The sequence below is a fragment of the Gossypium raimondii genome, chromosome 12, assembly GCF_025698545.1.
Source record: "Gossypium raimondii isolate GPD5lz chromosome 12, ASM2569854v1, whole genome shotgun sequence".
Taxonomy (NCBI): domain Eukaryota; kingdom Viridiplantae; phylum Streptophyta; class Magnoliopsida; order Malvales; family Malvaceae; genus Gossypium; species Gossypium raimondii.
In genome coordinates, this window is record NC_068576.1 from 30,575,151 (window position 1) to 30,602,914 (window position 27,764).

The window sequence follows — 27,764 nt, forward strand, 5'->3', positions numbered from 1 at the left end:
ATGCAGATGGGTTTTAAATGGATATTTGTAGGGAAGAACAATATTTGGTTTTAATAAAAAAAACTGAAAAAAATAACTTATTTGATTTTTTGGTTTCGGTTTAGTCAGGTGGGACGGATTGATCGATTTTAACCTCGATTTAATTGATTAATTTGGTTGGTTATCAGTTTTTGAATCTTGTAACTGAATTGATCGAAAAAATTGACTTTTTTATATTAATTTTAAATTATTTAAAATATATTTATATTTTATAATATATATAAATATGTAACCATGTAAACCCAACTTAGTATCCCAAGGTAAGTTAATCGAATAAATCGGTCGAATCGACCAAATCAAAGTCGGTTCAGATCGATCAGGATTGGGTCGATTTTCTCATGTTAAAGCCTGTTTGAAAAAAATTGATCGAATCAACTTATTAAACCGATTACTTTCTCTTAGATATTTGTATTGTCTTTGGCATTGCTTTAAGCTACTTATTACTGGCATTTAAGGTGGTCCGTTCTCAAAACTCACAGGTTGATCATAGATGTTTTCAATTAGCAGGCACACAGTTTCTCTCATACTAATTTGTTATTTTACGGATTTGGTAATAATAGATTTTGGGAAGCGAAGGCATGAGAGGGTGGCTTGGAGAAAAAATGGGTTAAAGAAGAAGAAGATGAATAGTGATGGGTCAAAATATAATAAAAAATGATGATTTGACATGTACAGTCAACTATAGTTAAGAGATTTAATGTTTGGTTGACTAAAATACAAACATTCTCTAATGATGGTGACTAAATTGTAATGAGTTTTATTTGGATGACCAAGATAAAAGCACATTAAAATTTGAGTGACCAAAATAAAATTGTCCTAACACACTAAAAATAATAATAAAAAAATCCACTTGAAGTGGATAGAAAAAAGTAAACCCTTTGTAACCATTAATAGTAAAAAAAAAGGGTAAATGTACCCAAAAAAACCCTAATATTTAGGAGCAAATTGCATTTTAATCTCACCATTGAAAAAATCGGTAAATTAGCATTTATATATTTTAAAATGTGCAAATTGACCCATTTGTTAAATTTTATATGTTAAATGATGATGTGGTCATGCTGAAAATTATAATTTTATGGGTAAACTATAAAATGGTCATCCATTTATGCCTTTCGTTCTATTTTGGTCATCCAACTATTAATTTTTTCGATTTAGTCATTAATTTTGAAATTAAATATTTTAATTGTTGATATGAGTTTTTTTATTGTTCTAATAATAAAATTAGCCTTTTAATATTTACACATGCTATCATTTTGATTTTAAATATAAAAATTCAACAAATTTAGCACTCAATGTCTGCAAAATTTGTCATTTTAGTTCTAATTCTAAAATTTTAATAAAATTGGCCCTCAATATTTACAAAATTTGTCAAATTAGTCCTAACTCTAAAATTAAAAATATTTTTAATAAAAGTTTATTTTAGCCTTTAATAACCCATTGACTAACCCATGTGAGATATTAAAATAAGAAAAGAGTACCCTCTTTCAAGTCATTTGTAACAATTTCTTTTACTATAATTTAGGATTCACATTGGATCAAACCAATTGATTTGGAACCTATTTAGAATAATTGACTGCATTACTACTTGAACAAATAACATTTTAATGCATTTATTTTCTTTCGGATGCTAAATTTTTTGTGTTTATCCCAACTTTTAGAGTTCTTTTGCAAGTGATTTTAAAGAGGGTACACTTTTTCTTATTTTAATATCTGATATGGGTTAGACGATGAGTTATAAAGGGTGAAAAGATTGTTATTTTAAAAATATTTTTAATTTTTAGAGTTAGGGCTAACTTGATAGATTTTATAAATGTTGAGGGCCAAATTTATTGACTTTTTAAAATTAGAACTAAAGTGACAAATTTTGTAAATATTGAGGCTAATTTTGTTACTAGATCAATTAAAAATCAATATCGACTTAGAGTGACTAAAATATTTAATTTTGAAAAGTTTAGTGACTAAACTAAAAAATTAATAATTAATTGAACAAAATAGAACAAAAGATATAATAGAGTGACTTTTTAAAGTTTATCCATAAAAAATAATTTTCAGCATGTACATATCATCATTTAAGTGGGCAAATTACCAAAAAAAGCCGTTTTTTTCAAAATTTACCGAAATAGGCCGATTTTTTTTATTATTTATCGGAATGGTCTATTTTCGGGAAATCGCGTCCACGTCAGCGCGACTTGCTGACGTGGGCGCGATGTCCTGCCACATAGCGCGTTCCTAGGGACGCGATTTTGACGTATTTTTCACGTTTGGTTTGTTTGGCTTTTTGGGTTTAGGGTTCAGGCTTTTTAGGGTTTTTAGGTCCCGGAATAAATTATTTCGAGTTGACATTTCTGGTCAAATTGTATAAAATCGCTTCTACCAGGATGCTATTTGAGAAGAAATTGTGAAATCGCGCCCTCGTGGATGCGATTTTGCTACAGTAGGTCATGTAAGAAATATTTTTTTTTGACGTTTCTGAGCAAATAGTATAAAATTGCTTCTACGAGGATGATATTTGAGTAGAAATTGTGAAATCGCGCCCTCGTGGATGCGATTTTGCTACAGTAGGTCATGTAAGAAATAATTTTTTTTGACGTTTCTGAGCAAATAGTATAAAATCGCTTCTACCAAGATGCTATTTGAGAAGAAATTGTGAAATCGCGTCCTCGTGGACGCGAATTTGCTACAGTAGCAAGTTTGGGCTGAGGCTAGAAATTAGGCAGAAAATGTTCTTAGAATGCATAAGTCATAACAGAAACAATTTAGAGAGGCTAAGAAAGTTAGAGTTTCAAAATGAGTGAACGTATTAGTGCTGTTATTTACTACGATGGTGAGGTTTGCCACACCGAGAATAGTGTTATTTTTTTGTCGGAGAATACGGTGCGACTGTCATTTAACCAGAACATAGATTTGACAGAACTTCATAAAAGAATTAGGCGTAAAATCTTCAGAACGACGCTAATGAAAGTTCTGTCAATCACGTATCAATTTTGTTCTTGTGTTGATCCGGTGACATATGACTCGTTCGACATAAAAGGTGCTCGTAGCTTGGAGGCAATGGTGCAGACTTATCTTGCTAGTGGAGCAACTTATATTGAGTTATATGTACAATTTACGTCGCCAACTGATGTACTTCTGTCCGGTGTTCGAGATGTATACACGACCCCTGGCCGACACTCGGTTAACGGGTTACAAAATACGAAACAGCCCATGTTCGGTAGCGGTGTCAAATGCACATTCCCCGCAAGACACTCTGTCGGTGGATGAGACATGTACGTCGGTGGCTCGACGTTTGATACTGGAAATACGTACTGGAGAACTGCATCAAGTTCTAGTGGATGACAATCTACATCCAATTGGGGACGTTATCAAATGCCTAGAAGAAGGGATGACGTACTACCTACGACGTCAACCGGTGAGGGGACGTCGTACGCTGCAGATGATTGTGGGTTAGAAGATGACTCCGATGTGGATCCACCTCGAGAGCCCGGGCCGGATGGTGTAGAAATGGGATTATTTTCTGAACCGGAGCCTATTCCAACAGAAGGTGAAGATGCTGAAAGGAGTTCAAATGATGAAGAAAATCCACGATTCAGAGTATACTCACCTCTAGCCCACATGCATAATGTTGATCTGTCAGTAGATGATGCGTTAGAGTTTCCAGATCTACCATACCGGTTGCGCGATTGTACAAGTTCGGGGGTAGATTTCGGTGAACTTGAAGTTGGTAATCAGTTTACCAACAAGGATAGTTTTATTGGTGCTTTGAAACAGCATAGCATCAAAAACAGCGTTAATTACCACGTCGTTAAATCAAAATCTGATAAGTTTGAGGCGAAGTGTGAGGTGCAAGACGACACATGTCCATGGAAAATCGTCGCCTCGTTAAGGAAAATGACAGGGTTGTGGGAGATAAAAAAGTACAAAGGTCCACATACATGTGCTGCAGGTACATGATTGAATTTATCTGAATAATAATTTTATTTTGCAATGTTGCATTATTTAATGTACTCCCTCTGTAGGTGTTTCACAAGATCATCCCAAAATGGATTCAGCTATGTTAGCTAGCTTGATACTGCCCACGATAAAAGCAGATCCTAGGACTTCAGTGCCGGTGATAATTGCCAATATCCGTAGCCAAATGGGGTACACGCCCTCTTACCGCAAGGCTTGGATAGCTAAGCAAAAGGCGTTGGAGAAGATGCACAGTGGGTGGGACGCCTCATATAATGAAATATGGCAGTGGTGTCAGGTGCTAGAGAGATACGTCCCAGGTGCCATCACAAACCTTAAAACGGAACATGCGTACTACAACGGCCGATTGCTACGTGGATGCCAAGTGTTCAAACGCCTATTTTGGACCTTTAAGCAATGCCGAGACGTATTTCCATACTACAAGCCGTCGGTACAAATTGACGGTACCTTCATGTTCGGTAGGTATACTCATCGGCTATTGGTTGCAGTGGCATAGGACGGCGGTGGGAGAATTCTTCCAATTGCATTTGCAATAACACCGGGGGAGTCGTCTGATGACTGGGATTTCTTTCTCTCTAGGTTAAGGAGGCATGTCCGCTCAACCCGATATCGTGTTATTTCGGATCGGGCGCCAGTATACTAGCGCATTTGATCGAGAGGGAAGCTTGTGGCAGCGCAAGACACACCATAGATATTGCCTAAGACACGTTGCTTCGAACTACTACAGGCAATATCCATCTAAGAGCGAACGACGACAAGTGACCAACATGGGTATTTAGTTTATAACTGTATTATTTCGTTTGTCAATTTGAATTAGTTTTATTGGTAGAAGTGGTATAAAATTTTCGCTATTATCTTATATTGGCAGGGTATGAAATAAATAAAGATCGTTTTCAGGAGATGTTGGCAAATTTACGATCCCAAAACGGAGAAGGGGCGGACTACCTTTGTAACATACGTTTCGAACAGTGGACACAAGCATACGACGGAGGCCTACGATATGGCCATATATCGTCGAACCTGGCTGAATGCATAAATTCTGTTCTTAAAGGAACGCGCCATCTACCGATAACATCGGTTGTGCGGGAGACATATTTCCGTTTGGCGACGCTATTTCCAAAGCGAGCAGCAACTTATGCAGGCCAGATGCAGGGTGGCCGTGTATGGTGCAGTAAGGTAGTTCAAGAAATTAACAAGGCGAAGGCGAGGGCAAACATCATACACGCAGTGTGTCACGATCGAGACAATTTATAGTTTCGCGTGACGGAGTTTGACAGACCACACCAAGGTGTTGTTGGCGGGCAGTATCGTGTACACTTGCGAAACAGGACTTGTGACTGTGGGAAGTTTGACGCACTTTGTTATCCATGCGCTCATGTTATTGCAGCTTGTCAGAAACTCCGGCTGGATCCGATGAGTTATGTGGACGAAGTGTACAAACTAGAAAACATGTACAACGTATGGAGACACGTTTTCCCACCGGTCCCAGATGAACGTAAGTGGCCGCCCGTATCTCTTGCTCCTTTTAAGCTGTTACCAGATAGAGAATTGCGTCACAAACCAAAGGGTCGACCTTGCTCCACTAGACTACGGAACAATATGGATATCCGAGAAACAACCAGTCAACAGAAGTTGTGCGGATGGTGTAGGACCCAGGCCATACAAGTCAATCATGCCCTAATCGCAATAGTTGAATGTAATTTTAGAAAAAATAATATTTTCTTCAATTATTAATTGATAATTGTATTAATTGTTAGTAAAATTATCAAATTATGTAAAATTATTTAATTGTTAGTTCCAGACAAAACATTTTACCAAATCTAACATTATGCAAAAGTATGTAAAATTATTAAGCCAAAAAAATTTTGTTAATGGTTAGTAATATTATCAAAATATGTAAAATTAGGTTAGGATTTTTAATTAAATTAGGTTAGGGTTAGGGTTTTTAATTAAATTAGGTTAGGGTTAGGGTTTTAATTAAGTTAGTTAATTGTTAGTAAAATTAAATTAGAGTTTTTAATTAAATTAGTTTAGGGTTAGGGTTTTTAATTAAATTAGGTTAGGGTTAGGGTTTTAATTAAGTTAGTTAATTGTTAGTAAAATTAAATTAGGGTTTTAATTAAATTAGTTTAGGGTTAGGTTTTAATTAAATTAGGTTAGGGTTAGGGTTTTTAATTAAGTTAGTAAATTGTTAGTAAAATTAAATTAGTGTTTTTAATTATATTAGGTTAGGTTAGAGTTTTTAATTAAATTAGGTTAGGGTTAGGGTTTTTAATTAAATTAGGTTAGGTTAGGTTTTAATTAAGTTAGTTAATTGTTAGTAAAATTAAATTAGGTTTTTAATTAAATTAGTTTAGGTTTTTAATTAAATTAGGTTAGGTTAGGGTTTTTAATTAAGTTAGTTAATTGTTAGTAAAATTAAATTAGGGTTTTAATTAAATTAGTTTAGGGTTAGGTTTTTAATTAAATTAGGTTAGGTTAGGGTTTTTAATTAAGTTAGTTAATTGTTAGTAAAATTAAATTAAGGTTTTAATTAAATTAGTTTAGGGTTAGGGTTTTAATTAAATTAGTTTAGGTTAGGGTTTTTAATTAAGTTAGCTAATTGTTAGTAAAATTAAATTAGGGTTTTTAATTAAATTAGTTTAGGTTAGGGTTTTAATTAAATTAGGTTAGGGTTAGGGTTTTAATTAAGTTAGTTAATTGTTAGTAAAATTAAATTAGGGTTTTTAATTAAATTAGTTTAGGTTAGGGTTTTTAATTAAATTATTTTAGGTTAGGATTTTTAATTAAATTAGGTTAGAGTTAGGGTTTTAATTAAGTTAGTTAATTGTTAGTAAAATTAAATTAGGGTTTTAATTAAATTAGTTTAGGGTTAGGGTTTTTAATTAAATTAGGTTAGGGTTAGAGTTTTTAATTAAATTAGGTTAAGGTTAGGATTTTTAATTAAATTAGTTAATTATTAGTAAAATTAAATTAGGATTTTAATTAAATTAGATTAGGGTTAGGGTTTTAATTAAATTAGGTTAAGGTTAGGGTTTTTAATTAAGTTAGTTAATTGTGTTAGTAAAATTACATTAGGGTTTTTATGACATCAAATAGAACTTCTATTTTATTATACCAAATAATATCAAAATAACTCGAAAAATTTTGTATGCCTATTATATCAATGTCTATGGCCGGAGGATTCGGTTCCACATGGCGGCCGTCGACGGTTACGCGCTGGATTCCTCTTTCCTCTAGCTTCTGACGGCGGTTGTTCTTCCTCCGGTGGTGATTGTGGTTCTTCCGGTTCGGCATCTGGTTGTTGGACTTGGGACAATGATCCACCTTCAAAAAATAGTGTATGTGGAGGTGTTTACATCATGAACGGCGACGGTGTTTGAAAGCCATACGTTGCTGGCGATTGGTAAAAAGGAGAGCTCCCCGAAGGCATGTGCGATCCCTCCTGCGCCGCTGGCCTAGATATCGACGGTCCGCTTGGCATCACAGGAAATGGTCCTGAACCGGGCATTTGGCTCCAACCTGCCATAGTATTCAGAAAAGGATACATGTAAGGGTTAGGGTACATATAAGGGCTAGGAAACACACCTGGCATCATAGGGAAAGGCGGTTGCGTGGGTATCATCTGTTGAATTGCTGCGTCAGGTGACTGCGTCGGTGCTCTCGTTGGGGCCGGTGATTGCATGGCCGCTGATGATGAGTCGGGTGACCTTCTAGGCCTCGTTGAGGGGCTGCCTTCGTAGTATTCTCGTCTTGGATTTAGAGGCCCGCGCCTTTCCCTTCCGACACGTATTTGCCGCTGCCTCTCCTCTGGCGTAAGTAAATACAGGTTGCCATGGATCCTAAACCATGGCATGTATTCTGGAACACACGCTAACTCCGGAACGATGATTTGTTCCCGAGTAGGTAGATATTCATGCTGATTTTCCCACATTTCCATGTACTCGGACCAGTATCTAGGCCAATCCGTACCTAATAGCCGAAGGTCGATTTTGTGGTGCTCGTCAAACTCCTCAGGGTCTGCAGGAATCGGTTGTCTACATCCAAACTGTCGTAGCACTCTGTCTGTCTGGTGGGGCTCCACGGTTGCATAGTTGATCAACACCACTTTCAAGTGCCAAACGTTCGGATTTTGTAAAAACTCTTCCGGGATTACTGCCCGAATTGCCGGATCCTCGTATGGTGTCCATTGAAACTATATGAACATGATAGAAATATTAGTCATATACATAATACTAAATACTAAATACTAAATATCAATCGACTAGCGAATGTATGGAAATATCTATTTGCAATAATACTTACTTCTGCTTCCGACCGTTGGTCCAATAGAAATATCTTCAAGTTCAGACGGTAATCCACGATAACTTGCCAGATGGTTCCACCTAATTAAATAAATTTTTAGCATACTTTTATTCTTACAAAATCTACATAATAATTCCAAAATGTAATATAAAATTTACCTCGTTACGAGTGGGAATGTATATGGGTGGTTCACTCGAGGACGTAGAAATGGAAAGCGAAACCATGCCCATGATTGCAGTAGTGACAGGCAACCTCCGATGTTTGCTCTCCTCGGTCGCGTCGCCCCGCACATCTCTCGATATAATGTTGCCAAGACGGCAGACCCCAACTAAATTCACCGGCTCTTCTAAAATCAACGAGTTTTAGCAGCCACCTTAGATGTACACGGCTACGTGACGTGTCGGGCATCAGATAACTTCCAATTACTTGAAGAATGTATGATCGAGCATATCGGATTCTTTCAAGTTCGGTTGAATTTGCATTCAGATCGGGGAAGGTGGCACGTAACCAGCCCATCTCGACCTTACCTCCATCCATTTTTTCCGGATTAGCACCCAATAGCTCGTAGCACACCGCCTCCTAATTGCTAGATTGGGCAGACCCGGTGACTGGGTCCCCGTCCACCGGCAATCCCAACTGCATGCTGACATCTTCTAGAGTGATAGTGCACTCTCCACATGGAAGATGAAATGTGTGCGTCTCGGGTCTCCACCTCTCGATCAACGCACTAATCAGTTTCGGGTCCAACTTGCATCCCCGGCCTACCGTCTCCATGTGCCAAAAACCCGCTTCACGCAGGTAGTTCTCTACTAACGGTGATGGAGGAGCATGCATATTCCGGATATTGCATTCCAATACCCGATCTTCAGACTTTTATAACAAATAATAAATTAATAATTATCTAAAAATACATAAATAAAAAAATCTTAAATAATAATTAAAAATTAAATTTAATACTTACCATTTTCATTTGCTCCACCGATATGTGATTCCTATCAAGACGAATCAATGATCCGGCCATTGATGAAAATATAAAAAATTTAAAATTATTTTAAAAAAATATAAAAAATATAAAATTATTTTAAAAAATGAAATTGAGGGGAAATTGAAATTAAATATGGATTTGAGAGAATTTTCGAAGAAAATTGAGAGGAAATTGAAATTAAATATGGGTTTCAGAGAATTTTGGAAGGAAATTGAGAGAATTTTGGAAGGAAATTGAGAGGATTAGAGAGGAAATATTAGATAGGATTTGTTTGTGAAAAAAAATAAAGGGGTGGGGGTATTTATAGTTTTTTTTTGACCGTTGGGGGGGCAACGTTCAAATTTTTTACTGTTGGGGTACTGTTCACGCGCGGAGGACATCGCGTCCACGTCAGTAGGTCGTGTTGACGTGGACGCGATGTCCTGACATGTACCCTGACATCGCGCTGACGTAGATGCGATTTCTCGGAAAATAAACTATTCCGGTAAATAATAAAAAAATCGGCCCATTTCAGTAAATTTTGAAAAAAACCGGCTTTTATTGGTAATTTCCCCCATTTAAGTGATAAAATAATTTACAGTTTATCAATTTAACTATCCAAGTGAAAGGACTGAAATGCAATCCACCTTCCAACTTTTACCTGAAAAAAAGGAAAGGTAAAGCTGTAACGTTTACCCTTCGATTAAAAAATAGCTCCGAAAGCCCTAGCGCCCAAATAGTCTCGTAAAGACATAAACCCTCGCAAATAAAAGGGCAGCGGAACTTTAAAACTGCAAGTAACCAACCGAAAACCAAAATTTTTGAAAAAGGAAGCTCAGAATGAGGAAGAAGGTAGACGAACGCATCAGAACTCTCATTGAAAATGGAGTGAAAAATCGCCATCGTTCGATGTTCGTCATCATTGGTGACAAGTCCCGTGATCAGGTACCTCCGTTTCTTTCGTTTTTTTTTTTGTTTAAATTGTTTCATAAAAGAAAAAGAAAAGACCTTTGTAAAATTTCTCAGGAGCCAGACAGAGAGTGTGTTTTCGTGGCTAATTTGAAATTTGTTTTTTTAATTATTTTTGCAGATTGTGAACCTTCACTACATGCTAAGTAAGGCTGTGGTTAAATCTAGGCCGACTGTTTTATGGTGCTACAAGGACAAACTTGAACTCAGCAGGTTTTTTATATTAGTTTCAGACAGTTGGTGATATTGCTATTTACCTTTGGTTACCGAAATTTAAAAAAGAAAAGCAAGTAGAAAAATTAGCAATCAAACAGAAAATCCATTGATGCTTTTTCTTTGTTAAATGAGCTCTCTTGATGTTAATGTCTTAAAGTGATGGTTATGTAAATGCAGTCACAAGAAAAAACGTGCAAAACAGATAAAAAAGTTAATGCAGAGAGGGCTGCTGGATCCTGAGAAAGTTGATCCTTTTTCTCTTTTTGTTGAAACTGGAGGATTAACCTATTGTTTATACAAAGATTCAGAGAGAATTCTTGGAAATACTTTTGGAATGTGTATATTACAGGTAGCCTTTTGATTGTATTTTGCCTGGTTTCGATTCTATATATCTTTTTCTTTTTTCTCCCACATTTCTTTAGTTTAAAATGTTTACTTTGCTTTGATGTTAGGATTTTGAGGCTCTGACGCCAAATCTTCTTGCCAGAACAATAGAGACAGTTCAGGGTGGAGGATTAATTATTTTGCTTCTTCGTTCCCTTTCTTCATTGACCAGTCTTTACACCATGGTTATGGTATGAATTAGTTCAACTGTTGGTTTGATTTTATTATTCTCCAAAGAAATTAAGAAAACTGTATGTTCTGACTTATGACACCATGATTTCTTTTGCTTTGTCATTTCTTTTTATCTCTACTCTGTTTTAAAAGTATTAGTCCTACATTTGTTTAATAATTCATATGGGATTGATATTTTTAGATCACTAACCAGTGCTTATCAGTTTTTCTTTTATTATTTTTTTCTGGGGGCTGGATATGTGAAGGATGTCACTCTCTTGCTGCTCCAGAGATATGAATAGGATTCCTACTATTGAGAAATTGGTGTAGATGTAACACTTGAAAGGCACTTAAGATTCTAAAAGGCTTCTCAAGCTTAGAAAAATCTCTCAGTCTGTTAATTTAAGCTAGTTTAAGAATTTCAAATGTTCTTCCAAGAAAAACCTCATATATCATAATGTCACCCTTTTTTCTTTCTTCACTTATTTTTTCTTTACTCAGCCTTTTGTAGCCTTTATTTTTCATTCTTAATATGCAGTTGGTTTGTCTTGCGAGTATTTTAGGTTATTAAGCCCGATTTCAATATCTAAGGTTGTTATTTTGAAATTAATGCTTCTCTGCTCTACCTTCTTGTTCTAATCTCATGCGTGTAGAAGCTCTAGTTGAGTTAATAACTTATTGAAATCAGTGGAATTATTTGATAATTGTATTGGTTAGGCTGCCTATTTTCTTAGCTACATTGCTAAAGCCTGCTTAACTATTGGTTTTCATACACAATCTACTTGCTCAAACCATCACTGTGGTAACTTATAGAAAGCTTGTTGATTCAGGATGTTCATGAGCGATATCGTACAGAGTCCCATTCTGAAGCTGCTGGGCGCTTTAATGAACGTTTTTTGTTATCTCTTGCATCATGCAAAGCCTGTGTGGTCATGGATGATGAGCTAAATATATTACCAATTTCATCTCATATAAAATCAATAACCCCAGTTCCAGTTAATGAGGTATCTATCTGACTTCTTTATTGAGTATGGGTCGATTGGAAATGTTCAGGTGTTTTGTACTGTGTATCATGATTCTAGAAACTATAAACATTTTTTTGTAGTGCTGTAGGAAACTTTAATTTAACCTTTTGTTTACAACCACATTTTCCAACATTCAATAGAAAAGTTACCAGAGAATGTGAGTGCCGTAGAAATCTTTGAAGTAACTGTTTGCTGGCAACCACATTTCTGTCAACATAAGTTAGGAAAGTCACTTGGGAATGTGAAGGCATTTTTATGCCTGTAACTTTTTTCTGACTCTGATTGGCAAAAGGACCCTGAAGGGCTGTCAGAATCTGAGCGGGACCTGAAGAATTTAAAACAAGAACTAAGTGAGGATTTTCCTGTTGGTCCTTTGATAAAGAAGTGTTGTACACTGGATCAGGTAGGAACTGTATCTCCTTTACTATTTTCGCATGTGGCTAACAAATTTGGCTAACTTTTGCTGGAATATTTGATGGGTATATTTTTTTTTCTAGGGAAAAGCTGTTGTTACATTTCTTGATGCAATTTTGGACAAGAGCCTGCGCAGCACAGTTGCTTTGCTTGCTGCTCGTGGTCGTGGGAAATCAGCCGCACTCGGCTTAGCAGTCGCTGGTGCTATTGCTGCTGGGTAAGATGAATTTATGTTATGAAAATCTTTTACCTTTTATATAATTTCCTTTTCTTGTTTCCATTTCATCTTTGTTCAATCTAATGAGAGAACTTATTCTAATAGGTATTCAAATATCTATGTAACGGCGCCTAGTCCTGAGAACTTAAAGACCTTGTTTGAATTTGTGTGCAAGGGTTTTGATGCTATTGAGTATAAGGTACATTCTTTTCCCTTCATCTGTGTACACATTGACAAGCTTATATAGGTGCATATGTTCTGACTTTTCTTTAATGTTTATCTGGTTATTTGCAAGGAAATGGTTTTAGCTTTGTTTTTCATAGTACTTTTATAGAATCTTCGGCCAGTTACTAGGAAGAAAAACTCATGATGTGTTTCACTGCCTCTACAACTCTATAATTTCAGAAGGATCTTTTTCAAATTTTGACATTGTTTTTCATGGATCCAAATCATAATTCTACCTTAGAGTTTATAAAAGTATTTATAGCGGAGGTTGTCTATAGCTGGGCGCACACTTTTTATTCTAGCATCAGCAGTCACTGTTTTTTCATTTTTTAGCTTCTAAACACGATTTTTTTTTGGTTCATATATTTTCTAAAAAAGAATTTATTGATAAATGATATGATGACTATGAATCTTTTTCGGATTGTTAGTCCTGTTATATATTATATTATTTTTGTTTTCGTACCTTTTTAACTTACTACTGTTTCCTTTGTTTCCAGGAACACATTGATTATGATGTTGTGAAGAGTGTGAATCCTGAATTCAAGAAAGCAACTGTGCGTATCAATATTTACAAGCAGCACAGACAAACGATTCAGGTTGAGAACACATGGATGAACAACTTTTAATCATTTTATTTTATATATACACTGCAAAGTTTATATTAGCAACTAGTTCCTCCATGCTTAGCTCTAACAAATCTGTTTTTTCTACCCTGGCCTTGCAGTATATACAGCCACATGAACATGAAAAGCTCTCCCAAGTCGAGCTTCTTGTTGTTGATGAAGCAGCAGCTATACCATTGCCTGTTGTGAAGTCCTTGCTTGGTCCATATTTGGTCTTCCTTTCATCTACTGTAAATGGGTATGATAAGTTTGTAACATATTAATATGCACCCTTGAAAAGTTCACCTGCATGCATGCTCAATATATATTTAGTAGGATATGGATTTGACTGAATTTGAGTTCTTTTATCCCATTTAAAGCTACGAAGGTACTGGACGGTCTTTATCCCTAAAACTTCTGCAGCAATTGGAAGAGCAAAGCCAACTGTCTAAGGGTGTCGAGGGCTCTCTCTCTGGTATTTCCAGTCTTCATTGACATTATTAGTTCCATGAACAAATATTATGCATCTGATTGCCATGTAAAGTGGAGCTGGACATAATTAGTTTTTAGCAATATTTAGTTATATATGATACTTTTGGTTCAAGTTTGTGTTCTGTGGCAATGGGCTGATTTCTCAATCCCTTTTAATGCAGGTCGTGTTTTTAAAAAGATAGAACTTAGTGAGTCAATTAGATATGCATCTGCTGATCCCATAGAATGCTGGCTGAATGCTTTGCTTTGCCTAGATGTTACAAACTCGGTAGCCAGTATTAGCAGGTTTGGGTTGTGCACATCTATGAGTTAATTATGCCTCCACTTTATCGATTTCAGGAGCGATTTCCTTTATATTTACCATTTTGTAATTAGGTTACCTCCACCCAGTGAATGTGATCTCTACTATGTTGATCGGGATACACTTTTTTCTTATCACAAAGATAGTGAGCTATTTTTACAGGTAATCAGATTTTCTTTAAAATTGATGCAATTTATGTTTAATATACAGTGAAACAAATGCTAATATTTCATATACTTGCAGCGGATGATGGCCCTATATGTTTCTTCTCACTATAAAAATTCCCCGAATGATCTACAACTAATGGCTGATGCTCCAGCTCACCATTTGTTTGTATTACTAGGTATGTCTGCTTGGCTTGTTTACTTTTCAATCCAAGCTTGGAATGGGTTTCTGTAACTTACTTTAATGCAGGTCCTGTTGATGAGTCAAAAAATCAGCTTCCTGATATTTTGTGTGTTATCCAGGTTTGCATCGTTGTCATATGAAACTCTTAACAAGTTTCTTTCTATTCATGTTGTCTTTCTTAATATGCAAGGAAAACTTGTTCGTTTCAGATTCTTTAATTGTGTATTGTTCCTTATCTAGTAGAGTTTTGATATTTTGGAACTCTGTGCTACTGTTACTGGTTCATTATGCAATAAATATTGGAAAACTATATTTTACCCATAATTTTGTTGGATAAGTTAGTAATTTTTTTACTGTAATTGGTCTGATGATGATGTACGATAGAAGAGAAATAGAATAGGGCTAGAGAAATCAGTGATCATATAGTTCCTCCATATAGATTTCCCTGTTTCTGATGCTCATGTGATATTTTGTTAGAGAACTAGATGCAGCGGTGGTATCAAAAAATTAGCTCTACACGTATTTGTGTTATGAGCAGAATGGTTCTCAGCTGTTTCATTAAATTACTTAATAATTAGTGTAAGTTGAACTCTCATGGAAGAGTCCTTTTTCTGTATCATTATATATTCACATTAGTTTATTGCAGGTCTCCCTTGAAGGTCAAATTTCGCGTAAATCGGCCATCAAAAGCTTAAGTGTTGGCTATCAACCTCATGGAGACCAAATACCATGGAAATTCTGTGAGCAGTTCCGAGATCCTGATTTCCCAAGTCTTTCTGGTGCTCGCATTGTTCGCATTGCCACTCATCCTAGTGCTATGAGGGTAAATTTATGTTCTATGCATATATTGTTGTGTTTGGTTGTTTGGATTGTAATTAAACATTTTGACACCTTTTTTATTGGGCTTATGAAGCTTGGATATGGTTCTGCTGCTATTGAACTCTTGACAAGGTACGTGCATCTTTGGTATATTCTTTCTTTGGTCTGATCATTGTTCTATTCCAGATGTGCAATGCACTTGCACCGTCTCCATCCATTAAAATTTTCTATCTGGATTCCTAATAATCAGAGTGCTTTATTGTTCCGGAATCATGACCTTGTATGTGCGGGTTCCAAGTTTGATGTTTGAACTTGGGAGAGTGGACTACTCTTGAGTAGAAAGAAGTAAATTGTGGGTTGCAATATCTTGTTTCTTTTGCTGACAAAAAATTACTACCCAGTTTGAGACCTGCAGTGCATGAGAGAAACTGAATAAGTAATAGAATTTGTCAATATGATAAACTTATGCAATTTAGGGGAAGCATTTTTTTTTCCTGAGTAAATAAATAATAGAACTTGTACATTTTATGAGTAATGTACTTATTTTATTTTCTGACCATTAAATTGTCAAGTGCCTGTAGAAGATGAATCATTTTAAGAATTGTTCGACTGTCTGTAGATATTATGAAGGACAATTAAGGTCTTTTTCTGAGCTAGATGTTGAAGATGCTGAGGAGACTCCACAAGGGTCACAACTCAGACTTTCAGAAGCAGCAGAGAAGGTTCATGACTTTAGAAAGCTTTATCTCATACTTTTAATTGATTTTATTATGCTTGACTGTAGGCATTGTGAGAAACAAAACATTTTTGCATGGTTTCATGCCAACATTCCAACCTTTGATGTTGCAAGGGTTTTCTCCTTAATAGCATGCTTGTATAGATTCTTCCTTTTTATGTAATATACAATGTTACAAACTGTCTCACAACCGAGTTTATTTCTGCAGATTTTTTTTTCCATGTTAAGCATTAGTATGCTCTTCTATGGTATTTAATGGGTTTTAAGTTCAAGCATTCCACCCTAAACCATACTAGGTGTATTATGCGGGATTGAGGTTTTAACTTCAAGATCTTAGATCTTGGCACAAACAATTATTTTGGTTTCTTTTTTTTGGCCTGTATTTTGGTTTCTTTGATTCAAAATACTTTCCTTTTACTAGATTTTGATGTGTTTTATGTCCTTGATACATTTTCAGGTTTTTTTTCTTTCCAAAAAATGGCATATGCTTATGATGTGTTTATGAAGTTGTATAAGCTTTTTAGGTTCAGTGAAGAACTAATAAATTTGTATCTCTAGGTCTCCTTGTTGGAAGAAAATATTAAACCTAAGACAGATCTTCCTCCTTTGCTTGTACATCTGCGTGAACGCCGACCTGAGAAGCTCCATTACCTTGGTGTTTCCTTTGGGCTTACCTTGGACCTTTTTCGCTTCTGGAAGAAACACAAATTTGCTCCATTCTACATATGCCAGATTCCAGTTAAGATTATCTTTCTCCTACTTTGTTACTTGGCCCCAGGCTAGATTTTGTATGTGCATCAAAATTTACCTTTTGATTGGAGCATCAACTGGGAGTCTGATATTTTCCACCTTAACTGGGAACAGAATAATGTGACGGGTGAACATACATGTATGGTCCTTAAACCATTGAACAATGATGATTTCGAGGTCAGTGGATGTGATGAATGGGGTTTCTTCAGTCCATTTTACCAAGGCAAGTCCTTTATTCCCTAAGAATGTTTTTTGCCAATGCTTTGATATGTAATTCCTATTTAATTTTATTTCCCTTGACTGTTTCAGAATTCAAGCTAAGGTTCAGTAGAAATCTAAGCCGTGATTTCCGTGACATGGAATATAAGCTTGCTATGAGGTCAGTGTTGAAATTTTATCTCCTGGAAATTAGAGCATCTCAGTTATATGCTGATGCTACTATCTTTCAGTGTCCTGGACCCTAAGATGGACTTTACGGATATAGAGCCTGCGCCTTCCAAGTCAGATGAACTTTCAAAGTTAATTAATACTCTATTATCACCATATGATATGGGACGGTTGAAAGATTATTCAAATAATCTGATCGACTACCTTTCGGTAAGATTTCTGATAGAAAATGCAGTACATCACTGCATTGTGTGATTTATTCATAAACCTATATCACGCCTAACTGGTATAGTGTTATCAAATTATGACATCTGCACTTGATAATGAAATGTAGCTGGGTTTTAATTTACTATTCTTTTATTTCTTTGAGAAATTTATCTGTTGGGAAAAGTAAAGCATTATTGTGATGTCAGCATTTCACTGTCATGTTGCCATATTGCTCTGTCTTATTTCCATTCAGTAGCAAAGACTAATTAAACCTTGCAGAATGAGAACATTTATGTACATCGTGGTGAAACTTATTTTAGTAACAGTATCCAATACAGAGTTTACCTCTTAAAGGTTGAAAGTATTGCCTTTTTAAGTACTTTGTGTTTCCCATTTTCAGATCACTGACCTTCTATCAATCCTCGCACATCTTTATTTCCAAGGGAAGATCCCAGTTACTTTAACATATGTTCAGGCCTCTATTCTACTCTGCATGGGCTTGCAGAACCGGGATGTCTCTTATGTTGAGGTTTGATACTCAACTTTCTTATTACATGCTTTGCTTACACAACACTGACACACCTGGTTAGACTTCTACAACTCTTTGATCACTGTAAACTGCATAGTGGGGAAAAAAGGACTCTATCCTTGCGTGTTGGTTTAAAATCCGGTCTTGGTACTGTTAACATTATGGTACCTACATGACTAACACACCTGGGTGACGTACATATCTGCATTTGGGGCTCTTCCAATATATAAGAGGGAGGAATTGAATGACAGACAAGTTTGGTTAAAACTGACGTGTTTAATTGTTTTTATTGTCATTTTGCAGGAACAATTGAAGAAAACACTAGAGAGGCAGCAGATACTATCATATTTTAAGAAGGTTATGATAAAGCTGTACAAATATTTGTATGGGGTTGCATCAAAGGAGATTGAATCTGCTTTACCTCGACTAAAAGAAGTAAGTCGTTAAGTTTTAACTTGCAGTTCACCCACCTTTATTGCATAGTTGGTATTTATATATATATGGTTTTCCCCTCCAGAGAGTGTTGGAACCTCATAGTATCTCTGTGGATGAGGACCTCAATGATGCTGCAAAGAAAGTTGAGGTATGTCCATCAGCATGGTATTTCTTCTGTGGAGGGTCTCATTTCTATTTTGATCTGATTTGATGTCTTATTTTATAGGAGGAAATGAAAGGCAAGTCGGATGGTGTGTTAAATCCGCAGTTACTCCAACAATTTGCGATTGAGGGCAGAGAAGGTGAACTGGAGGATGCTTTGGAAAATGGTGGTGAAAAGGTGCTTTCAGGCGGTGTCATCAGTGTGAAATCCAGCAGGAGCGAAGTCCAATCGAATAAAAGTGGGAAAAAGAGAGGTAAAGATGAGCATGGTTCGAAATCAACAAGCAAGAAGAGAAAATCATAGTTATCAGCATAAATGATAATTGGTTGCTTGAACACAAGTTTTGGTAGAATAGGCATATCTGGATTTCTGTTTTTGTAATCTTAATTTTCTTCTTTCCATTTTTATGCCTGTTTAAAACGTTGGAATTTCTGGCTACAGAACTGGGGGACTGCAATTTATTTGCCCTTTTGGCAAACCTTCCTTGAGATACCTAAAACCAAATATTTTGTTTAAACCCTGCAGCTGCAATATACGGAACCAACACTACCAAAAACATATTCATGATGTGAAAATATTAAAAAAAGATCTTTTTTTGCATTTTGTTAAAAAATGAAAGTACTTTTATTTTTATTTATGCATTTATCTTCTTTAACTAAGTTTTCTCTACTATGCAATTTATAAATTATGCATTAAAATATTAAATTGTCAATATTTTAAGGGTTGTTTTAGTATACTAGTCAATAAATAAATATATGGATATATGTTATATGAATTATTAATATATCAAGGTTTATTTAATTTAAGATATTTTAAATAAAATCTTGAATATAATATAAAATCAACTCTGTGAGTGAGTCTTAACAGTAAATAGGATTATAATGGTCGTTATTTTCTATTTTTATTATTTATATTTATATCTATACATTTTAGGAGTAAATAAAGTCATTATCATATTTCTCTCATATATTTTACTTATTTTTATTGATTTAGATTTACATCTAATAATGTTTTTCAGCTCTTATGTGAATAAATAAGTGCAAATTAGGTAAAACTTAAAATTTAAAGGTTAAGTTTGATATTTAAGAAATTGAAAATAATATATATAATGCTAAAATCAAATTAATAAGAGAAAATTAATATTCCGAATGATGAGGAAGACAATGCAACCAATATCTTTTATACAAGGTAATAAAATGAAAGTAGATTTCATAAAAATTGACATAGGAGCAAAAATAAGTGGTTTTGACAAATAATAATAAATAAATTGTTACAACTCATTCTAGATTTGAAAGGTGCAAATCGCATTAAAATTACATAAATCTAGCAAAAAAAAAGTAAAGACTACCTTATAACTGAAAAGATTTTTAACAAAATAACATTGGAGCCTTTCATCATTCAATTCTCAAGATAATGAAGTAATTGACCCATTAAGAATGTAGATACTAGTCACAAATTTTAATAAAGTTACTCTACACCTAATGTGAGGATCAAACCCTCAACTACTAGTTAAAGTAGGAGAAATCATTGCCGTCTAACCTAACTCCCGTGAATTGTTTAATATTAATTTTAATAGAAGTTACAATATTTATTTATTTATCTCGCATACTTATATTTTTAGTACAATATTCATTTGTACTTATTGCTTCCTCTATTTCCTTCGTATCTCATGAAGAAGTGATTGGTAAAATATTTGGATAAGTGATGCATTTTATTGCTACTTTGATAACTCATAATTTATTTCCTTTTGCTTGGCAATGTTATAATTTATGTATAGCTAATGATTTTATTTTATTTTTCTATTATTTGGATGGTAGCAATTTTACTTTCATATTCTCACATTTTCATAATTTTTCTTAGATAATGCATCATTGCTTTAATAATTTAAGAGCATAAGAACACCGTTTAACCCAAGACACATGAATCGAGCATTAATTTCATTATAATTTGTAACATATTTTTAAGTTTTTTTGATACAATACCTAAAACTACCTATAATCTCTCTCCAATCCTTAAAGAAAGATATGCTTTTAAAAATAAAACTAAACGCATCACAACCAACATAATTATTATAAAAAAAATACCAATGTCCCTTCTACCCTAAACCCAATAATTTCCATGTAAACATTTTTCATAGCAATAATATAATTTACTAATGACATGTTAAAATTTTAATATGTATTAATTAAATTAATGGTGTTTTAATTACGTACTAATTATTCTGATACTTTTTAATTGTCTTTTGATTTTAAGAAAGATACGATTTAACTTAAAATTATTTCTTTTTATTTTAAAGGTAAAATTTACATTAAAAATAAATATTTATTTTAGGTTTAAATATAATTTTATTTGCATTAAATTAATGAAACAATAATTAAATTTTGGTATTTCACATTAAATATAATAAGTTTCAATCTTTTTAAAAACATAAAGTTTGTTTTTTCCTTTTGAGTTTCTCTTCTTATTAAATATCATTTTATTATAAAATTTCATCCTAATTATTATATTTTATCTCAATTAAAAACATAACATAAGAGAAACCTAACATTTACTTGACAAATAAGGGTAATTTACCAATAAAAGCTATTTTTTTCAAAATTTACCGAAATGGGACAACTATTTAATTATTTACCGGAATGGTCCATTTTCCGCGAAATCGCGTCCACGTCAGCGCGACTTGCTGACGTGGACAGAAATCGCGCCCTAGAGGACGCGATTTGCTGACGTGGCATGAACAGTTTATGTTTTTTAGCTTGAAAAACTTTGAAAGGCCATAACTTTTGGCTCGGTTGTCCAATTGAGACGATTTTCTTTTGATTTCGAATAAATTTTCGAGATCTACGCGCTGGCAAACTACTTAGAGATGAATAGGGACTAATTTGTAAAGTATAATTTGTTAGTTACGAGTATAGGGACTAAAGTGTAATTATTTCAAAATTAGCATGAAATTTTTGTATTTAAGAATATTTGAATGTTTTGGAAGAATGAAATTGAATTTGAATTGAAAAAAGAAGCTTAGATTTGAAAATATGACTATTTAGGTTTTAGGGACTAAATTGAATAAAATGGAAAATTTTAGGGAACTTCTCAAAAGTGGAATGAGCTGACTTATACCTATAACAGGATGATATAAGAGAATTCTGTAAAAAAAGATCCGGTTTTTACTTCAAATAAATAAGGAAAATAATGATTTGAATGTTTCAAAATTCAATTTTAAACCGAAAAAATCGAAATTTAGGGGCAAAAAAGGATTTTTTTGATGAAAACTTCGGCAAACCGCCTTCGGCGTTTTCCAGCGCGTAGATCTCAAAAAGTTATTCGAAATCAAATAAAAAATCGTCTCAATCGGACAACCGAGCGAAAAGTTATGGCCTTTCAAAGTTTTCCAAGCTTAAAAACATAAACTGTTCATCCACGTCAGCAAATCGTGTCCTCGTAGGCACGATTTGTGTCCACGTAAGCAAATCGCACTGACGTGGACGCGATGTCCTGACACGTACCCTGACATCGCGCTGACGTGGATGAGATTTCGCGGAAAATGGCCCATTCCGGTAAATAATAAAAAAATCGGCCCATTTCGGTAAATTTTGAAAAAAAACGGCTTTTATTGATAATTTTCCCGACAAATAATATGACTTCCTACAATCTAAAACAAATAGTTATCACTTGTGTGTTAGTCAATGCACATAAATATTTAATTATAAAATACAATTTTAAAGATTATAACTATTTAAACATAGAAATAAGGAATAAGAGAGATCAACATACACTAATTTATTATCAACAAAAATCATGAATTTTAAAAAAATAAAAAATACTTTTTAAGATATATGCTTTATATTTTAGTATATAATTTAACTAATTAATGAAAAATGAAATATTTTTATATAAAATTAATAAATATATTGCTAGGTTTAATTTTAGTTTTGAAATTATTTATTTTCCGTTCCCTATGCATAATATTGAAAAAAAAAAACAAAAATTTACCCAAAAGAATTACCTCTTCAAATTTACCGAGCTTATCCAAATACTAAGCATTTCATCTAATTGAGTAAAAAAGTTTCGAGTCAGTTGAGTTGAAAAGTTTTATTTTATCATCATAACTCGATTTGGAATTTTTTCAATTCGAGTCGAGTGAATAAATGTGTTCGAGTTAAATTAAAAAATTTACATCGGCCGTATTGAAATATTGTTGATAATATGACTACATTTTAAGGATGTGTTCGATAAACCATTGAAAATTTTATTCATTTTAATGAAAATGAAAATTTTCAACATTTTAATATTTCAAATGTGCTCGATAATCATTTTAATTTTTACTTAATATAAGATTTTCAACAAAAAAATGTCGAATAAGATAAGTAGGTAGGTAGTTCTTATCACTTAAGGTAGAAAATATTATTTTGATTTTATTTTATTAAAATTTGAAATAAATTATCCTTCTTTTGAAAAGATTGAGATATTCAAATGATCATATTTATCTTTTATCCAAAACTATTCAAAATAATATAAAATATTAGATTAATGAGATTAAAATTAAAAAAAATATGCATTTAATTTTATCAAACAATAAAATTATATTCAATACTTATATTTACTAGTTTACCAAATAATTTTTAATATAAAAATTCAGTGCTTAATTTTTCAAATTATCAAGCACAACCTAGGTTAAAAGAACATAAGTACCATATATACATATATTTGAAAACTCTTTTAAAACAAAATAAGAGAAAAAAAAAACAAGATAATTAACTAGAATTGGTAATTTACTTATTTAATACCTCAATTTTATCATCTTAGATTTTTTAAAAATATATAAATTAACATTTTATATATTTAATAATTTTTAATTTTTTGATTGTATATATATCTATAAAATTTTGGAAAAATATTTTATAAATATTTTTAATTTTAATTTTTATTGAAAGAAATCACTCTGCATATTTCCAAAACTGTTAGGATCCAATGAGTATTTACATGAAACTACTATTCAAGTTATTCAAATTATTTGAGTTGTAAAAGTCAATTCGACTAGAACTCAAAAACCGGATTGTTTATTCGAATTGATTTGAAAAAATTGAATAACTCAATTTGATTAACTCAAAATTTAATTTTTGGAGTTACTAGCAAATACTAAGATTGCGGTGAAAGTGCTACTGCAGATGTAGCTGATATTATTTCGTATCAAGTCACCTTTGGAATAAGGAAAGTATAATGAGACCAAGTCCTGGTAACCTTTGACCGATCCGGTAGAATAGAGGAAGAAGGAAGATCGTTATGAAGCCGGAGAGAGACTCGATGAATAGAGTATTATGATCCCTCCAAAAGATTTAGTTTAAAATTCTCATAAATCACAATTGCAATGCGAGTTAGAATAATTAGCCTCGTCCAAGAATTTGACCATCCAATAATCATTCTCTAAATCCATAAACAGCTTTCCACAAAGCATAAATATTATTAAGTAGGACATTGCTGATTCTTCTCCCTAAAAGTTTTATAATAATTGTTCTTCTCATGCTTTGTATAAGAACATGATGCACTCTGTCTAGAGGGGAAACCCTCGGCTATAACGTCACCGGCCCAAAGCTCAATATCATCCACCTCTGAAGCAAAAGGCACAGCATTATTAGTGTTAGCATTGAGCTGCATGTCCTTCAAAGATACCCTGTCCATAGAGGACTTATTAGACGACATCTTCCCTTGAAACTACCAAATTAATTACCTCTTTCAAAGTTGGTAGGCAAAATTTTTAGAAATTGGCATTAAAATAAATTATTAATAGTATTATTTAAATTAATATTCAAATAGTGATTTTTTTTGTTATTTTAAAGATTAATATAATCAATTTTAAATTCGTTATATATTTTTAAAAGTACTTTGAGTAGACCATTTTTTGTGAAAAAATTATATATACAATTCACCTGGGGAATACAAACAAATGAATTAGTATAGGAATTGTGAAATTGATATGTGATGGTTCTAAAGCAAAGGCCCAAAATGTTGGCATCATGGCATTTGAAAACGAAATTCACCAAATTATAGGTATAAAACTCACAAGAAAAAACAAATAAAAGTTTTATTTTAACATGTCATGCACTTTATACTCACAAAAATCTTCAAAAGTATATTTTCTAGATAGCTGTAAAATAAATAGATATGTTACTTTTTGCGCAAAGTCAATTATAAATTTGGAGACGCAATTACATTAATAAAGTTTAAATTTTCGGGATTGTTGGAAAGCATTTAGTAATTTGATTTGAGTGTAATTGCTTATAATTACACAGAGTATGACATGCACTTTTCAATTTTTAGGGTGAGGTTGAGAATTAGAGTAATTATATGCAATTACTAATTACCCTATGACTTCCCAAACAGACATACATGATTTACCTATAAGAAATTATTTTTATACAAGTTTGCAAGAATTATTTTATACAATAATAATATTATTTCGCGCAATCTTTGATCTAATAGCAAATTAAGTTTATAAATGTTATATTATAAATTCTATATTACTCTTGCATGACATTTATTTGAGCGGTTATAAAATTATTGAATACTATTTTTTATAAAGATTATATTATAAATACTATAGAAATGTTATGAAGTTGGTTTGCTATTGGGCACCCTTCAACTGCAAATTAGATTTATAAAATTATTATAATTGAAGGATTATAAAGTTGATTTGTGCCTCAAATTCTAGGGTGTTAACTATCCAGTAGGTTAAATATAGAATTTGATAATCCACAAATATTATCATCACTACCTTTCGTAAATTACTTTGTTTTTCTTATAAACTATTCAAATTGTTACATGTTAGAAAAATATTTAGTAGATGTTGATTATGCAAATACAAAAGATTTTCTTGCACCATATGTAGGGTATGATACCATTTGAGAGAATAGAGCTAGACACAAACACCAAATATGGCTCGTGAATTCTTTCATTTGAGACATTTAAAGCTTCAAAATGTGGTTGATAGGAAATTTCCTATTCTAAAAAAAAAAAAGATTTCATATACCAACACCTCCTTAGTATAGTCTAAAAAAACGTTAGGTTGTGCTAATATGTTGCATACTTCATAACTTTATTTGTAGGTAAAGTTGAGATGATCCATACTTTGAAGAGTGCATGCAAAAGATTATAACAATATTAATCATACAAATTCAGTTTGATTCAAACGATGAAGAAATTAGTCAATCACCAATAAATGATGATAATGAGTATGTGTTAAATGTTAAGAGAAAAACCCAACAAATATGGAATGTTAAAGCAATTAAATAAAATTGTATATGACATTTATTTTTCTTGTTATTTTTATTAGTAGTTGTATTGTTGACTATTTTCTTATTACATACGATGATTTGATTTTGATTTTTGTTGCTTGTTTAGAAATTATTTTCTCAAGTATTATTGATGATTTTTATAATAATTAATAATTTAAAAATAAATTAAATTATGTAACTATGTAATTACAATTTGTACTACCAAAGCATAAAATAGGGAATTTTGATATAATTACACTTTGTTGACCAAACATGTTTAGGAATTATAATATCTTATAATTACCATTCTAGTAATTACAATTTCACTCAATTACCATGTGGTGTCCAAATACAGATTTGGTCATAGGGTTTTAACAAAGAATCTTAACCACTGTTCCCTTGTGTTGCTAACATTAATTAATTAATTTATCTATCTATATATATATATATATATATATAAACTTTTTAAATTGAGTTTGATGTTGTGAGTGTAGTCTAGGTGAAGGCAGGGGGAGGTAGGGGCCATTCCCCTTTAAATGGGAAATTTCAGGTTTAGCTCTTCAAAATTTTTAAAAATTGAAGTTAATATATAACAAAATTATAGTTTGACTTTCTAAAGATAATGTACTTTTGATTTATTCGTTCTAAAAATTATAAAAATACATGTCAATACAATGATAAAATTGCATTTTAACTCCTATAAAAGAATTTCACCCTCACCAATTTTTCTTTTAGCTTCTCCCTTGAGTGTAATGACACCAACCTAGTTGATATAAATACAAAAGTCAAAATTAATTAAATAAAAATTATAAAAATCATTATTATTTTTAAAAAATCATCAGCACACTAAAATTATCTAGATAAAAATCAAACCCTGAATAATATATAAACTAGTTATGTAATTTCTCATGTTATTTTTCAAAATACAATAATCATTTATAAAATCATATTTTTAAATAAAAATTATATATGATGTATTATTTTCACTCACATTTGTGGATGTGATAAATATCAGTGTATATATTTTAAGATTTCTATGTTAATAGTTAAATTTAAATACATTATAATTTTTTAAATGTGAAAACATTTCGATACCATTGAAGGGTAAATGTGGATGGAGGTGGAGACGACGGTTCATTGATGTTGAAATAAATGGTTAAGAAAATAGTTTTACGGTTATAACGGAAGATTTGAAAATTTTAAATACTGAGTCATTTTGTGATATTTGTAGTAATAAACTTTAACTGAATAGTACCCGTGCTTTGTGGGAGATGGAATCAAGTCAATCTTGGCTTTAAACCGCCTACAAACGTGTGAACGTTTAGAGTTAAAATTGTGCAAATAAACATATATAAATTAAGTGTGATATCTGCAAGCGAACATATCAAATTGTAATATAGAAGTGTTACAACGAAACACCGGTAAGTATTCTGAGGATCTTACCCAAGTAATTACATATTGGAGAAATTTATTATTAAATTAATTACAGAAAATAATTACTTATCTAATCGAGTAATGAATTAGTAGTGCAATTCCAATTAAAGTATTTATTAAATTAATTAAATTAATAAACCTTAATTAACCTAATCGAGTTTCCTATTCCTAGTGTCGATAATGCGAGCTCTCGGCCTATAATCGATTGAATCCCTAATTATCAACTAAGTCATTAATTACCCTCAGCTGAGTTATTTACCACCCTTAGCTACGAATACCCTCTTAGTCTCATATTCATTAAGGATTACCACCTAAGTCACCCTCTCGGCCTCTTCCTAGGCATACGGATACCCTCTCAGTCTCACCGCTTGACACAAATTATAATTGATAGGCTACCC

General features: G+C 32.9%; 2 protein-coding genes across 2 annotated transcripts; one reads left to right on the forward strand and one right to left on the reverse strand.

Annotated features, from left to right (window-relative positions):
* Positions 1–7,337: 7,337 nt before the first annotated feature.
* On the reverse strand, positions 7,338–8,364 carry LOC128035305 (uncharacterized). The gene is made up of 2 exons (XM_052624706.1): positions 8,314–8,364; positions 7,338–8,203 (listed from the first exon to the last, which is right to left on the reverse strand). The coding sequence occupies exon 2, from the start codon at positions 7,946–7,948 to the stop codon at positions 7,364–7,366; it is 585 nt and encodes a 194-aa protein (XP_052480666.1). The 5' UTR covers positions 7,949–8,203; positions 8,314–8,364; the 3' UTR covers positions 7,338–7,363.
* A 1,656-nt stretch (positions 8,365–10,020) lies between these two features.
* LOC105763666 (RNA cytidine acetyltransferase 1) lies at positions 10,021–19,304 on the forward strand. The gene is made up of 26 exons (XM_012581962.2): positions 10,021–10,222; positions 10,368–10,459; positions 10,640–10,811; positions 10,915–11,037; positions 11,848–12,021; positions 12,335–12,445; positions 12,540–12,673; positions 12,779–12,872; positions 13,396–13,494; positions 13,623–13,759; positions 13,881–13,975; positions 14,154–14,277; positions 14,368–14,455; positions 14,537–14,636; positions 14,708–14,760; positions 15,288–15,464; positions 15,555–15,592; positions 16,080–16,182; positions 16,755–16,934; positions 17,061–17,169; positions 17,256–17,325; positions 17,396–17,543; positions 17,941–18,069; positions 18,373–18,504; positions 18,587–18,652; positions 18,731–19,304. The coding sequence occupies exons 1-26, from the start codon at positions 10,118–10,120 to the stop codon at positions 18,968–18,970; spliced, it is 3,093 nt and encodes a 1,030-aa protein (XP_012437416.1). The 5' UTR covers positions 10,021–10,117; the 3' UTR covers positions 18,971–19,304.
* The last annotated feature ends 8,460 nt before the right edge of the window (positions 19,305–27,764 follow it).